Source organism: Anthonomus grandis, chromosome 6 (assembly GCF_022605725.1).
Source record: "Anthonomus grandis grandis chromosome 6, icAntGran1.3, whole genome shotgun sequence".
Classification (NCBI taxonomy): domain Eukaryota; kingdom Metazoa; phylum Arthropoda; class Insecta; order Coleoptera; family Curculionidae; genus Anthonomus; species Anthonomus grandis.
The window spans coordinates 14,247,586-14,262,594 of record NC_065551.1 but is presented as its reverse complement, the minus strand read 5'-3'; the positions used below and the strand labels follow the sequence as shown (position 1 = coordinate 14,262,594).

Here is a 15,009-nt window from a genome sequence, read left to right as displayed (position 1 = left end):
GACACGTCACTGGTAAAGATTACTTGAGTCGGTGGAATCAACAATGCGATCGAGTGTCGATGCGATGTTGTTACCTTTTTCTCTAATATACGTTATATATATTCATTTAACTTTTTTGTTGACTTCTTTATAGAGTATCTTATTTTATTTTAAGATGAATATTATTGCTTTGCACCTGTCAAAATAAGTGACAAATTTTTATGATATTATAAAATGTGTTTTTTTTGTCATTTCTACATAAGCAATTGGCATCATTGCATCAGCGATGTTGCAAGCAAACAAACTGCCCATAGTTCCACGGCAATGCTAATTCTAGCCTTTCAATATTTGAAGACCCTATGCTAATTATTACATTTATTTGTTAGGGGAAAGTGTTCCACAATTAGACACAAAATAGATTTTGCTAAGTATTGACCTTGTTTATTGAACCAACCAAAATATGATTATCACTAAAATAAACTAAGGCTAAACATAAGTTTTTATGGTAGAACAAACATCATAAACCAAAAACTAATTTAAAAAACGATTGTTTAACAAGGACAGTTGTCTGTTAGTGGAACACACATGTTTCACATCCAGACACTGCATGTTCCACAATAAGACAACAGGTAATAATGTTTTAACGAACTTCTAAAGCTGAAAAATTTACTTCAAATAAGATTGTTGCCGCTTTGTTGTTCCCACATGTGTTGGTTTTGGTAACACCATCTTAATGTTTTCCAAACATACCAATGAGACGTCTTCTATTTCGGGGTAAATGAAGCTGTTATTATACTTAACGGGCTTTCTTAAAAATTTGACCTCGCATTCCTTATCCTTTTTACAAAACACTTCAGCTATGTATTACATTTTTTTCTTTTTGTCCATAAATTTATTAAAATAAAATCGCCAACTTCTGGCTCTTTATTAAGCTTATCTAGAAGTGGTGGTGGATCAATTTCTCCTACAAAATCAATATCATCATCGGAACTTTCGGTTACAAGCATCGCCGCGTCTTCATTTTCTTCGTCTGTTAAGTCTTCATCGATTACTTTTCTTTTCACGACCTTATTCTTCTTAACACTCTTTTTTCTTTCTCGCTCCATTTGTTTAGCTTCTAGGGCGATCTTTTCTGGAGTGTCCGTGGCGATAATACTTTTAGCTTTTTCTCTCTTCTTTTTCTGATTTTTTCGTTCTTCAGCTTTTGGGTATCCTTTAAATTGTTGTGGATTTACGAAAGTTTCTTTGTGATTTTGTGTAGGTGTTGTGTTTAAACTAACTGATACTGAAACCAAGGAGTCTGACATTATATTTTCTTCAATGCATTTTGATGTTGATCTTTGATTTGGATCCATAAGTCGTTGAGCTTCTTCATTGTTTTGATCCACATTCCTATCAGTTACACTGCTAATTGCAAAGTCGTCATCTGTAAATATGAATTTATCGAAGGGATAAATCCCAGATTTTCGAAATCCGGATTTGATATTAGCGGGAGTCATCGATTTTTCAAATGCATAAGCAACACAGCCAGCGATATCAAAAATAGAAACAGGTATCCCAGGGTGCTCTAAAAGCCATGTTTGTAAGGCAGTATTGTAGAATGATTTAAACGAAAAAAACACCGAGGTTGCAGCTTGTTGGAAGTATGTGGCGGTAAGGTCAAAATGATCACTCCATTTTCCTTGGCTAGATTTATTCCTTCTATCGTTAGATGACTCTCGTGATTGTCAAAAATTAGGAGAGAAGGGTTTTCTTTTGTGCTGGACGTATGTTTAATGAAGTGCCTTACAACCCTTGAAAACAATTCACCAGTCATCCATCCAGAATCGGAAACCAATCCCAAAGTACCATGCGGTGCTCCATAAGTCATTCGAGGATTAAACTTTTTTCGTGGAAAAATCATTACTGGTGGTATTGTATTCCTGGATGCTGATATAATACAACAAATGGTGACTAGTAAACCTCGTTCGGCGCTCGTGCGCTTCGTGCGCTCTCTGAGCAACAATCTTTTTCGGTTTTTGGACGGTTGTGGCGGCAGTTTCATCTAAATTATAAATTCTTGTACCGCTGTAAAAATTTGCATGGTTCTGAAACACTTTTTCCAAATTTTTGAAAAAAAGGCGAACATTGTGTTTGTTGAATGATGTCGCTCTGGAGAGGCTACATCCTTCCGGCTGGCGAAAACTTAATTCTGCATGTCTGGACATAAATCCAAGGAACCATTTGCGCCCAGCTTCCTTGTTTGTTTGCCAATTTTCCGGAATTTTACAATTATTAATAGTTGCCATTTCATAAGCCAGTTTTCTGATATTAATGAATGTTTGTCCGTAACATATATTTGAGCAAGTTAATACGTAATCGGCTAGGGCTTTTTCATGATTTTCAGAAAACACTTTTCTACAAGCATAATTTGGAGCTATTTTCATCTCTTTGGTGGGATTCTGTTTTTGCCTTTTTACATATTCATAAACCGTTTGAAATTTTAAATTGTATCTTTCAGCTGCTTGTCTTAAAGATATCTTCTCTTCGGTGACTGCTCTAACAGCAGCTCTCACGGATTGTTCATAAAATTGCCCTTTTTCGCTGACGTCCTCGAGCCATTTTTCCTAAAATATAAATAAAATTTTTACAAAAACAAGTACTTTTTCAACAACACTCCAAAAAAGCGTTGTGTTCCACAATCAGACAGTGTCATGTTGTCTGAAGGTGGAACACAACCTACAATACAAAATTAAATTTAACTGTGACCTTCATACATAACCTACAAAAGTAAACTTGCTTATAAAATGTCGACAAAATAGCCCAAATTCTGATGTAAAGGTTGTTTTTATAATACTAGTTTTAGAAGAAAAATTAGAGCATATAATATCATATCAACGATAGAAAAAACTTACCTTGAAAAACGATTTTTTATTAAAAAATGCCAAAACCAAGAGAACAGCGTTCAAACTTTGTTTACCACATCGGCGTGTATAACCGCACTATCCGAACGAAAAACGTCAAACTTGCGGCGGGAATTTTAAAATTACATGCTTAGTCTGATTGTGGAACATTCTCTCCTATATTGAGGCCGAAACAGATCTTAAGAGAAAAAAATCCCCTCATATGCTAAAAACAATTATATTTTTTCTGGAAGTGATCTCGACTGCCTAGAAGAAATAAAAGAAAACTATATTAAGGTTTCACTTGATTTTCGTCTTTTTTCTGGGATGTTGAGTCAATTTTTTGCCTGTTTTAACAGAGTTTAAGTCAATTTCTTGAAATAATTAGTTTAATTATTTTTTATAATTAAAACTTTAAATAATTTAGTATATTCTAATATTAAACCAACAAAAAAAGGTTCAAATTAAATAAATTTAATTCACATTTCAATAAATCTATATCATTTTGTACCACTAAAAATACAATAAATAATTAATTTGCCAAGCCATCCTGTCATCATGTAAACTCGCGAATAAAAGATAAAAAATTATATTCCCTAAACGACATCCCTCTCACCCCTCCAGTTAGTAGTAAAGTTATCGGTCAACCGAAATGCCAAAAACGACCGGAATTGTTGTGGTTTATCGCTCCGGGGTTATGAGTTATGACAGTCGCTTCGGGTTCGCAAACAACCGAGAAATTGATATGGAAAATAGGAGAAAAAACACTAGGGTTAACTTACCAGTGGCCATCACGTAAAACTCCTTTTCATGTTCGCTCTTTGTTTTAATTAGAAATTTTATGGTATATAAATATAACAGTCCGAAGGCGAGTTGCATACCGGAAGTTAGCAGGTGAGCTAGAAATGCCGCTCCACATACCAGCCAACCCCAACCACCTGCATCAAAATTTTTATATAATTATTTCTGTATTAACAATATTAGTTTTTTTACCTTCCGGGTAGTAATGCTGTTTTATCATGGTAATGTCCATGTCCCTTCTGCGTAAAGCTGGTATGTTTCGATGTAGCGAGTGCAGTTCTCTATCACAGATCACATGAAATGAGTCTTCGTCGTCTAGAGGGCGGGGTAATGGGGTGCTTCTATCTAAAAAAAAATCGAAAAATTTCAATATTTTCTCAGCAAAAAGTGTTTTTCTGTCTAAGTAGATCGTTTTATTTTTAAATCCTGGCTTGAATATTTATTTTCTTTACGCAGCTGAGTTTTTTTGGTGAGTGCTGCTTTTTTTTAAGATTTTATGCAGAGAGTTCATCTGATTTTTAATGTATTCAGACCTTTATGTTATTGAATTTATATGCCTAAGCAAAACACAAGTGGACCGGCTAATTCTAAGAACCAATAAATAAGAGTCTGTTTGTTTGTAGATATCATATTACAGTGATATCCCGTTGAGCCTTTTGAATAGGCATGGTAGGTAGTTTTTTAGGCAGTCAAGAAAAGACCGTGAAAGTAACTTAAAGCGAAGATTCCGTTTTGTACCAATTTAAATAAATATAAGTTTAATCAACCTACTGGGTGTTTTTCTTACAAAGCAGCGGTGGGATATTTAAAACCCTTGCGCGCCATTGATTGCGCGATTTTGACGGGGAAATCTAAGTCTAGTGAGTTAAGTGCAAAAGTTGGAAGCAAGAAAAGTAAAAAGAAAACCGATTACCCGGTTTCGCCGTGTCGTGCCGGAAAAGTGTCGAAACGAAAACTTAATGTTTCTACGAGCAGTGATAGTTCCTCCAGTTCGAATGGATCGATCTTGTCTAAGTCGAGGGACTCACGATATGTATCGAAACGAAAATTCGATGCAATTAAAGACGAACTGATTAATTTCGGCGTCAAAAACAATTCGGGCAGGCGATGAGCTATTAGTTCCGATATTTGATCCGAGTCGTGATGAAATTAATGTGGAAAAGTGTGTGGCGGAAAAATACCAGTGGGATGATGATATAATAATAAGAATCATCTCTGAACGTTTAAGGGGTAATGCTAGGCAGTGGTATAACGAGAATATCAAATACGATTCGTCTTGTAAGAAAATGAAGGCAACGCTAAACAAGCAGTTCTGTAAGTTTGTTCCGTTTTCAAATTTATTAAGGGAAGCGGCAATTATGAGGCTAGGCCAGGTCAAAAGTTAGGTGATTATTGTTTTCAAAAACTGTCGAAATTAAGAGCCCTAAATTTGAAAGTTCCTGACGTTTATCTGATTGACGCTGTCATAGGTGGAAAAAAGGATGAAAATATCGCGCACACCATTAGAGCCGCCATGATGTGAATATTTTATATGCTTATCTAAATATGATGGGTGACATGCTACGTGGTAATATCAGAGGTGCTAATTTAATCTAGAATGTAGATATTGTAAAAGATTAGGTCATATGAAAAATGAATGACCATTTAAAAACAGCGAAATTTAGGAAGTTGAACAGTTAATGTGGTTGCGCTCTTTATGAAATAATAGCATTTTTAAACAGACTGCATGTATAAATGGACGAAAGGTCAAGTGCCTAATAGGCTGAGGTAGTTCAACCACTCTTCTTTAGAATTCGATTGCCACTTTTTATTAAGGATTTAAAAAGTATAATTTTGAACAGCTTTATGGCTACATCTGTAAATGATAAGTTATTCTGTGAAATTTATATTACTATACAGGGTGTTTCAGCACCAGTAAGCGCTGTTTATTAGTGGGGCTAGGCTTTATTAATCAGGAACGCGCAATTATGATAAAACGGAAAAATCAATTGTCGTTTCAGAACTTAACTGCACCTGGAAATGTTTTCTAAACTTAATCGATATTTATGATAGTTCTTTTGATATTTATTAAATTCGTTTGGGTAAATTATCATCCGAATTTAAGGAACAATGTTTTAATCTATTAAGCACATTTTCCGATTGTATATCATCCTCGATAAAAAATGGAGGGAAAACTTATACTGTTGAAATGGAAATTAAGTGTATATCTGACACACCAGTTGTTCGATATCCATATCGTATGCCTGATATAGAAAGAAAAATTGTACGAGGTATTATTGAGGAACTAATTGAAAATAATATTATTCGGGAATCGTCTTCTCAATCATCAAAAAAGATGGTTCGGCCAGAATGTGCGTGGATTACCGTCAATTTAATGCAATTACTGTAAAAATCAGGGAATGATTCTGCATATTAAAGACCAAATCGATAAATTAGGGGGTAACGAATTTTTTACCACGTTCGACTTAGCATCTGGGTTTTACTAAGTTCCAATGGCTGCCAACTCAATAGAAAAAACAGCCTTACTTCAGACGGACACTACGAGTTTTTGCGCATGCCTTTTGACTTAACCAATGCTCCGGCAGTCTTTCAATGTTTGATAAATAAAACGTTGGGACCATTACGCAACAAATTTGCCTATCCATATTATATCGACGACATTATTATACCATCACATAAAATCGAACTTTCCCTTAATATAAGTAAATGTGTATTTTCTGAAACAAACATCGAATACTTAGGTAGAAGAAATCATTCGGTTGTTGCGGTAGATCGTCTCAAAAAATGGATATCTATTCAACACGAAAATAGAAGTGGTTCTGTCGAAATTTATAAAATAGGTCAAGTTAACAGATTCTAATTTGGTATGGTAAAAGTTGCACTGATATAGCAAAAGTTGCTCTGTTATTGCAAAAGTTGCATTTCTTATAGCAAAAGTTGCATATCCTGATTACTAAAGAAGAAACTCTTAAGTAATCATAATTATATGACTTATTTGTTTTCTTTTTTTAGGTTTTAATAATACAGGTTACATTATTAGACATATTAGAATAAGAGAAAAATATATACGTATATATATTTCCATGCGTTTTATTTCTAGTTACAGGATTCATTATTGCAAATAAAATATAAGAAAAGTATTTGTGTGCTAGGGAACTTAAGATAAGTATTTAGGGTAATTTTATTGATACATATAATTTGTATAATTATTTTAATTAAGTATGTATAGGGTCTGAGGACCGACCTATTTGTCAGGATGGCCGAGTGTTATAATTATTAAATTTATATGTTCATTCCTAAGCAAAACACTCTTCACAAGTGGACCAGCTAATTCCAAGAACCAATAAATAGGAGTCTGTTTGTTTGTAGATATCATATTACAGTGATATCCCGTTGAGCCTTTTAAATAGGCATGGTAGGTAGTTTTTTAGGCAGTCGAGAAAAGACCATGAAGGTAACTTAAAGCGAAGATTCCGTTTTGTACCAATTTAAATAAATATAATTTTCTCAACCTACTGGGTGTTTTTCTTACATTTACGAGCCTCTTTAAGGCTTTTTAACCTTTTTTATTTTGAAACCATCTAAATGGTTCTCTATAATTTTTCCAGACATCTAAATAGTTTTTCAGGCAGCTATATTTATAATTTCAGCTGTTTTCGGGTAGTTGAATTTATTAGTAATTTCTTTAAAATCTTCTGTGTTTCTTTTGCAAATTAACCAGATATTCAATTTTCTCTAAATAGAAACAGATTTTAATTTTTCCAGGCAGTTGATTTAATTTTGTGATTTTCCACAATTTAATTTAAATTTTGAGGCTTTTCTGAAAGAAAATTTCTTGGTCGTGGCGTCTTTTTTCTTACTTTTTCCAGGAATCTAAATAGTTTTCCAGACATTTAAATCAATATTATTTAAACGTTTTTTGAGAGAATTTTTTAAAATAATTTGTCGAGTAGTTAAGACAGTTTTATTTTAACTTTCCATGCATTTAAATAGTTTTTCCGATAGTTGAACCACTTTTAAGGCTCTTTATAGGTAGTTAATTTAATTTTAATTTTTTTTAGGTAGTTATTTTTTTTTTAATTTTTTATTACTTGAGCGCAATCGTCATTTCCTTTACATTTTCTAGATAGGTAAAATTAATTAATATATGTTATTTTACGCAACTTAAATATATTCCAGGTAGCTGAATTCATTTAAATTTTCTTGACAGTTGGCAAAATTGAGAAATATTTTATAATTTCCTTTTCCAAGACAGTTGAATCATTTTAGAGGGTCTTTTTGTTAGTTTTAAGTCGTTATTTTACAATTTTTCCAAGCAGTTAAAATAATTGTTTTTCATGCAGTTAAATTTTTTATGCAGATTTCTCTGATATCAAATAGAACTGTAACTACCTTGACGAAATTAAAGAAAAAATAACAGTCGTTTAGATATTTATTACCATAATTTAAAAATTATTTCCAAAATGAACATCACGAAGTATGCCTCAGAGAATTTCACATTATTTGGGGGAGAACTGTTGTCTGGCTTATTCCACAAATAGAGAGAGACACAATTGTTTAATAATTAAATTATTTTACAATTATTGTATCACTGGAGAGTACTAGTGGACTGTATTTATTCTCTCTTTATCTTTATTTAAAGACCAAGGCTTATATGGCGCTGAACCCATTAATGTAATAAATGAAATAAAGCTGTATAATAGAAAAGATGCTTATTATTACTGTAACGAAGTTACTAAATTTTCTGTAATTCTCTTATTTATCTATAGAATTACTCGGTTCTTTTTCCAACTTAAATTAATAATTTTCAAGATTCATATTGACGACTGAGATTTGCCCAGTAAAGTTAGGAAAGTTTCTATTTTGTTAATAAACGCGCGTTCGCGTTAATTATTAAATTATCACCGCGTTAATACCTCAGTACCGTTCGTGTCCGTACCACCACTACTGTTACCGCGTTTACTAAGTACCGCGCATGACCGTGCTCTATATAACGCGATGCACTGACCGGCAGTGGGCAGTCCGCTGAGTCCGTTGAGTGGCAGTCAGAGAGTAGCAGTCCGACCGAGAAGACCGACAGTACCGTACATCGCTCCGCCGCTGTTGTCAGCCTGTAAGTATAATAGGTAAGAAGGTAGGCAAATTCCTTTTTCCTACTTCCTAGTGTCTGCAGGATACACGGGGTTGCGTACCGGACCGTTACGGGGTAACACTGTGTATTCCTTAAAAAGTGCTAGGGGGCTACGTGTCGGACCGTTACGAGGTATCACCCTGCATTGGATATTATCCCATTATTCCCAACCTGACAATATTGCCATCTTCTACCTACATAATTAAGACCGCGTCTACCGACATTTTAAAGAGAGTTGGCCAAGGTTACGAGCTACCGCACTTATTTTCCATATTAGACCGCTTAAATATCCTGTGGGTGACTTACCATTCCGATTAATACCGACCGTTTCATGCTTTATTTTCTCTGGACTGTATCTGATCCGTTTACTCATTGCCATAAATAACCGTGCCGCTTTTACATTTTGCTTACCGACATGGGTTCTCTTCATTGCACCCCTCCTCTTCCCGTACCGTATTGAATTTGGCCGTATGTAAGGCTTATCGAGAAGTGTTAGCAAAGAGATTACATGTTAGGTTTTGGGATGAATAAATGTGATTTTGTTACAATATTGCCTATAGTTTTACTCACACAGAAGACCTGGATTACTTTCTCCACTGTCTAAAGGCTACCCGATAGGCCGTGGTCCCTCATCCACATTAAACTTGAGGGTGGCGCCCGAGATAATGGTTGTATAACCAACTACAAACTTTATAAATAACCCAGAAGATCGATAGGGGATTGAAAAAACTAGTAAGCGCCAGTAAATACCATTACATTATCTCTAAAGGTAAGAAAATGGGTTAAGTACTTACTACACACTACAACTGACAAAACTGGTTCAAATTTGAAAGACTTGTTGAAACAGATCATTACTAAAGATGAAAAAAGGAAAGAATATACCACCCTGAGGGACTCCGTATTTAGCCGTGAGAAGGTGAGATTTAAATGGGTAGTTTATATATTTTTCATTCAAGACCTTTATTTAGATTAGCTGTTGTTTGTCTGTTACGTATGAACAGATTCAAGTGGAGGCACCTGTCAAATTTAGGTGCCTCAAAGTCCGGGATCTATGAGACTAATTGTAACGATTGTGGTACGGAGCACATAGGACAAACAAGAAGATTAATTAATTTGAGATTTAAATAAGATGTAGCTCATGTGAAATATAAAAGAGTTGAAAAATCAAATTTGGCTGAACATATTTTAAATACTGGCTACTTTGTAGGGTCAGCACTTAAAAAATACAAAATGTTGTAGACCATATCTTTCGAGTAAATTAAAAATACTTGATAACTTAATAATACTAGATAAATATATTATATGTATGTTTAAGATTTCATCATACAATCACTTTTTCAAGAGCTTAAAGCAAGAGTAGTAATTAAACCCACAACAAAAAATTTCCAAAATGCCTTGTTCAAATTCATAAAAAGTATTTTCAACTTCAAGGAAATGACCAATACTGAAAAAAAAAGAATTTAGGTTCAAATCGTCATGAGATTGGAATAGTTTATCCAATTTATAAATTATTATATTAAATTAAATTATTATAAATTATTATTATTTTTTATAAAATGGAAAAAATCTGGGTGCAGCAATATAAAATTCACTAATATAAATACACTGTAGCTGGAAGAAGCTCTTATTATAACTGGGGGCCAAGAAAAATAAAAAAGTAGAGGTCGTCCGAAAGTACCGTTTGACAGAAGTAGTTTAAAATAAAACATCATCATACCTCTTCTTGAGATCCACTGTACTGACTTGTCAATATCTGAACAAGATAAAGTAAACTAAGGTGAAGTTGGCTTACAATCTCTTTTGCAGCACGCGACAAACAATTTATTGATAATGTACAAAGAGATGCTATTTCTCCTTTTGAGTTTAATATATTAGAAAATGCCAAGTTTTAAAATTATAATACAGATGCATTAAATTTTCATTTATTTCCATTTCATGCTTAGATCAGGGAACTTGAATATACAGTGAGAGCCAAAAGTCCGGAATAAATTCATTTAAAATTCAGGGGTATGTTCAAAAAAAAAACGCTCGGACATGTCGATTTTTATTTTTAACTGCAGGTTTTCTTACTATAATTTTATGTATACAGGGTGGTCCAAAAATAAGTTACGACCATCAACTTCAATTTTTTAAATGGAAATACCTATTTTTTATTCTGTATTCTTAAAGAACAGAAAATTCTAGACATATTTCATGTACAATGTCCTATACCTATCTTCATCTGTTTTTGAGTTATTGAGAGTTGAAGATCGGCATATTTGCACTTTTAACATGTTATGAAATCCAAACGGTTAGACATAGACTTAGACAAATGCGGTTTGCACTTTTAATCGAAGCTTTTTTAAAACCATCTGTTGACACTAGCTAGTAAGCGTCAACAGGTTGAGAAATTTACGGTTAAATTTCTAAAAAAACATTCAAAATATTAATGTATTTAATCAAAAGTATTGTATAAACGTTGAACAGAAAGAAACTATTCTAATCTAGACCGAATTAAATGTTCAAATTGAGCCGCATTAACTTCTTGATAGTAAGCGAGTCTTGATTCGAATTCTCTCAGAACGTTGCGTATCATTTCTTGAGGTATTCGTTGAATCTCATTTCTTATATTATTTCATAATTCTTCTAAATTGTTGGGTTTATTTACATACACTCTATGCTTTAAATAACCCCACAAAAAGAAGTCCGAAGGAGTCAAGTCGGGGGACCTAGCAGGCCACTCCAATTGACCCCTTCGCCCAATCCATCGACCCGGAAATACCTCACTTAAATATTGGCGCACGGCTCTGCTGAAGTGTGGGGGCGCGCCATCTTGCTGGATCAAATTGAAGCTTCTGGAATATTGGGATTATTTGCATTTGGAAACATCAAACATAAAGCGGGAATCAGTTCGTTCCTTAAGAATTCCAAATAACGTTGACCTGTTAAGGTACCTTCGAAGAAAAATGGACCTATGACTCTGTCATTGATAATGCCAGCCCAAACATTCACAGATTGAGGATATTGGGTATGAGCTTCAAACACCCAATTTGGATTGGAGGAAGACCAGTAACGGCAGTTCTGTCTGTTCACTGTACCATTGAGGCAGAAGGTCGACTCGTCAGAAAAAATTATTCTACGAGTAAAAAGACGGTCGGTATGGCAGACATTCATTATAGTTTTGCAAAACTCTAATCGACGATCTGTATCATCTTCGTTAAGTTCGTGGATTAAATTTAATTTATAGGGATGATATTTTGCATTTTTCAAAATCCTTCTTAAAGATGTTTTTCCAACATCGTTATCTAGTGCTGCCTGTCTAGTCGGTGTATGAGGATTTTCTTCAATGGACAAAACAACATTTAACTTCTTTTCCTCGGAAATTGAGGGACGACCCGATCTGGGTCGATCTCTGACGTGACCTAATGCCCTAAATTTTCTTTCTACTTTGCTAACGCTAGACTGAGATATTGTCTAATCAGGATACTTGGTATTAAACATTTCACAAACCTGGTGTTGGGTCCTAATGCGATCACCACATCCTATCATAATTAGTATTTCTATTCTCTTAGTTTCACTTAACTTATTCATCTTTTGAGGCAATATTAAATTTTACAATAAACAAGGATAAAACTGCTTGATACCTGTCACTTCAAAAAATGATGACAACATCATTGCAACAATGGATGAAAAAACACAAAAAACAAGGTTACCTTAGTAAGGGTGTTACATAGTTGCATGAATTATTGTATGTTCAGAAATTCAACCGTAAATTTCTCAGTACCTGTTGACACTAACTAGCTCGTGTCAACAGATGGTTTTAAAAAAGCTTCGATAAAAAGTGCAAACCGCATTTGTCTATGTCTAACCGTTTGGATTTTATAACATGTCAAAAGTGCAAATATGCCGATCTTCAACTGTCAATAACTCAAAAACAAATGAAGATAGGTATAGGACATTGTACATGAAATATGTTTAGAATTTTTTGTTCCTTAAGAATACAGAATAAAAAATAGGTATTTTCATTGCAAAAATTGAAGTTGATGGTCGTAACTTATTTTTGGACCACCCAGTATACATAAAATTATAGTAAGAAAACCCGCAGTTAAAAATAAAAATCGACATGTCCGAGCGTTTTTTTTTTTGAACATACCCCTGAATTTTAAATGAATTTATTCCGGACTTTTGGCTCTCACTGTATATTGCATATTGCGTACCACTTAGATTTTACCACTTGAAAAACTACTAAAGAATTAAAACCTTTATTAGATAAAACGGAAAAAAACAAAAAGATTTGGGTTTTCTAATGATGGCAACATGGCTCGCAGATTTTCCCAAGGCCCTGACTTGTCAGGCAACATAACGGATGTTGATAGAAATCTATTTGGGCTCTATTGGAGATTATTACATCGCCTGTTCTTCTATTATTTGTGGTACATTGTTCTAAATAATACCCATCTACCTCCAGTTCACACATTTCTTCTACAGAAGACACATGACTTTCAGATAATAGCAAACTTCGTGGTTTCCAACAATTTATTAATAAAACTATATTATCCTTGTTATTAAGATACCCCTGACAGTTTAGATCAACCACATTCGACTTTTTATCAATATCGTTTTCTAACTGCTACTTCAAATATTTACTTCTTTGAAGATCATCGAGCCTTTGATATGTCGCATACCTCATGGTCAACCTCAACATTCAAACCATATCTTAGATTTGCGTTAACACAATTAATAAACTTAGGTTTACCTTCCAAGCAATATTTAATATTATGATTAGCAGTACATTTTGGGCAAACCGTGCTACCAGTGCAATCTTTCATAACATGACCATATTTACTACATTTAAAGCAACGTATAATACCATAATCGTTCTAGACCTAGGAACGGTTCCATCTTATATTAATTTTTTGCCTATCTATTATGAAATTATATCTATCTCTACGTATATTCTTATTATATTTTTTCATCTTTATCTACAGATCTTGATGGGTCCTTGATGCATTATTTCTTATGATTTTTGGATTTGACACTGTATTGTCTTTTTGTTTCAGGGATCTTCGTTCTCGTTTACCATATGATTCAACACGCAGTAAACATATACGTATCTTTAATATTTACGTTATTATCGCACATGCATGTATCTGTAATTTTTTAACGTTATTTACCTTTAATTTGGGGTATTGTGCCACTGCAGCCAAAAACCAACCCATTCATTATAAAAAGCTCCGAAACGGTCCCGCTCGCCTAATTATGCCCGTCAGTCAAAAACGTGGCAGACGAAAAGAAATTTATTATTTAAACAACACGGGAATTATCTTAATGGTTTCCACGTAAATACCATCGGGCAGTTATAACTTATATACTTTAAAATTTTTCTCTACATAATTTATATTAGTGTGGGGCTATAGAAAAGTTAATTTTTCCATGATATCAACCGAAATCAATATTCCAATGTGTATAGGTGGTAAACATGAAAATCATTTTCAATTTTCAAAGAAAAATCGGAAAATGCATTCAGTGCGCGTAATTTTCTTCCACACAATCGAAAGCACTCCGGTTTTTCTACGATGCCTGGTTAATATACCAGGAAATGGATCAAGTCTAACAAGGGAATTTCAATTTAGTTTTTATCGATAGCTGCATTCATTCACTATACACTTATTGGCAAAAAATGTATAGGGAAAAATGCTTAAAAGCATATTAATTTATTTATACTGGTTCTTATATATATAGAAAAAATAATACGTAACTGTATTTGCTGAGCACTTAGATCCTAAAATGTCTTTTTTATATGGCGAATATCCGTTTCCGGCTTTTTCCAATAAAAAAGCTTTTAATCCTTAAGGATAGGACACTATTGTATTACTCTGTATTATTTTCTTATTTGATAGCAGCTACAACAAAGCAATAAACTTTTTTTTAAATTTTTTCGAGGCAAATATGTCCATGTAGAACTTACTGAGAGATTATAATTACCTGGTATGAAACAAATATAAAAATTAACCCAAGTGCTTGGAAAATTCCTTTTTAACTATTTTGAGCAAAGGAAGGGAATTAACTTCTCGAAAAACTTCGGAAAACATCTCGTTAAAAAATATTACCTGCCTGAAAAAAAATCATCTTAACTGCTTGAAAGAATCGAAAAATTATCTACATTTGCAAGATTTAATATTAATTTTAATTTTATAGAAATCTGTATAAAAAGAGTGACTTTAAGATATGTGTCGT

General features: G+C 33.6%; 1 protein-coding gene across 2 annotated transcripts in view; it reads right to left on the bottom strand.

Annotated features, from left to right (window-relative positions):
- LOC126737473 (monocarboxylate transporter 2-like) overlaps positions 1–15,009 on the bottom strand; it is a 670,913-nt gene that overhangs the window by 127,941 nt on the left and 527,963 nt on the right. For both annotated transcript variants that reach the window (XM_050442387.1, XM_050442388.1), the window contains 2 exons: positions 3,855–4,007; positions 3,644–3,799 (listed from right to left, as the gene is read on the bottom strand). In XM_050442387.1, coding sequence (XP_050298344.1) covers positions 3,644–3,799; positions 3,855–4,007 — 309 coding nt within the window. The remainder of the gene's footprint in view (positions 1–3,643; positions 3,800–3,854; positions 4,008–15,009) is intronic.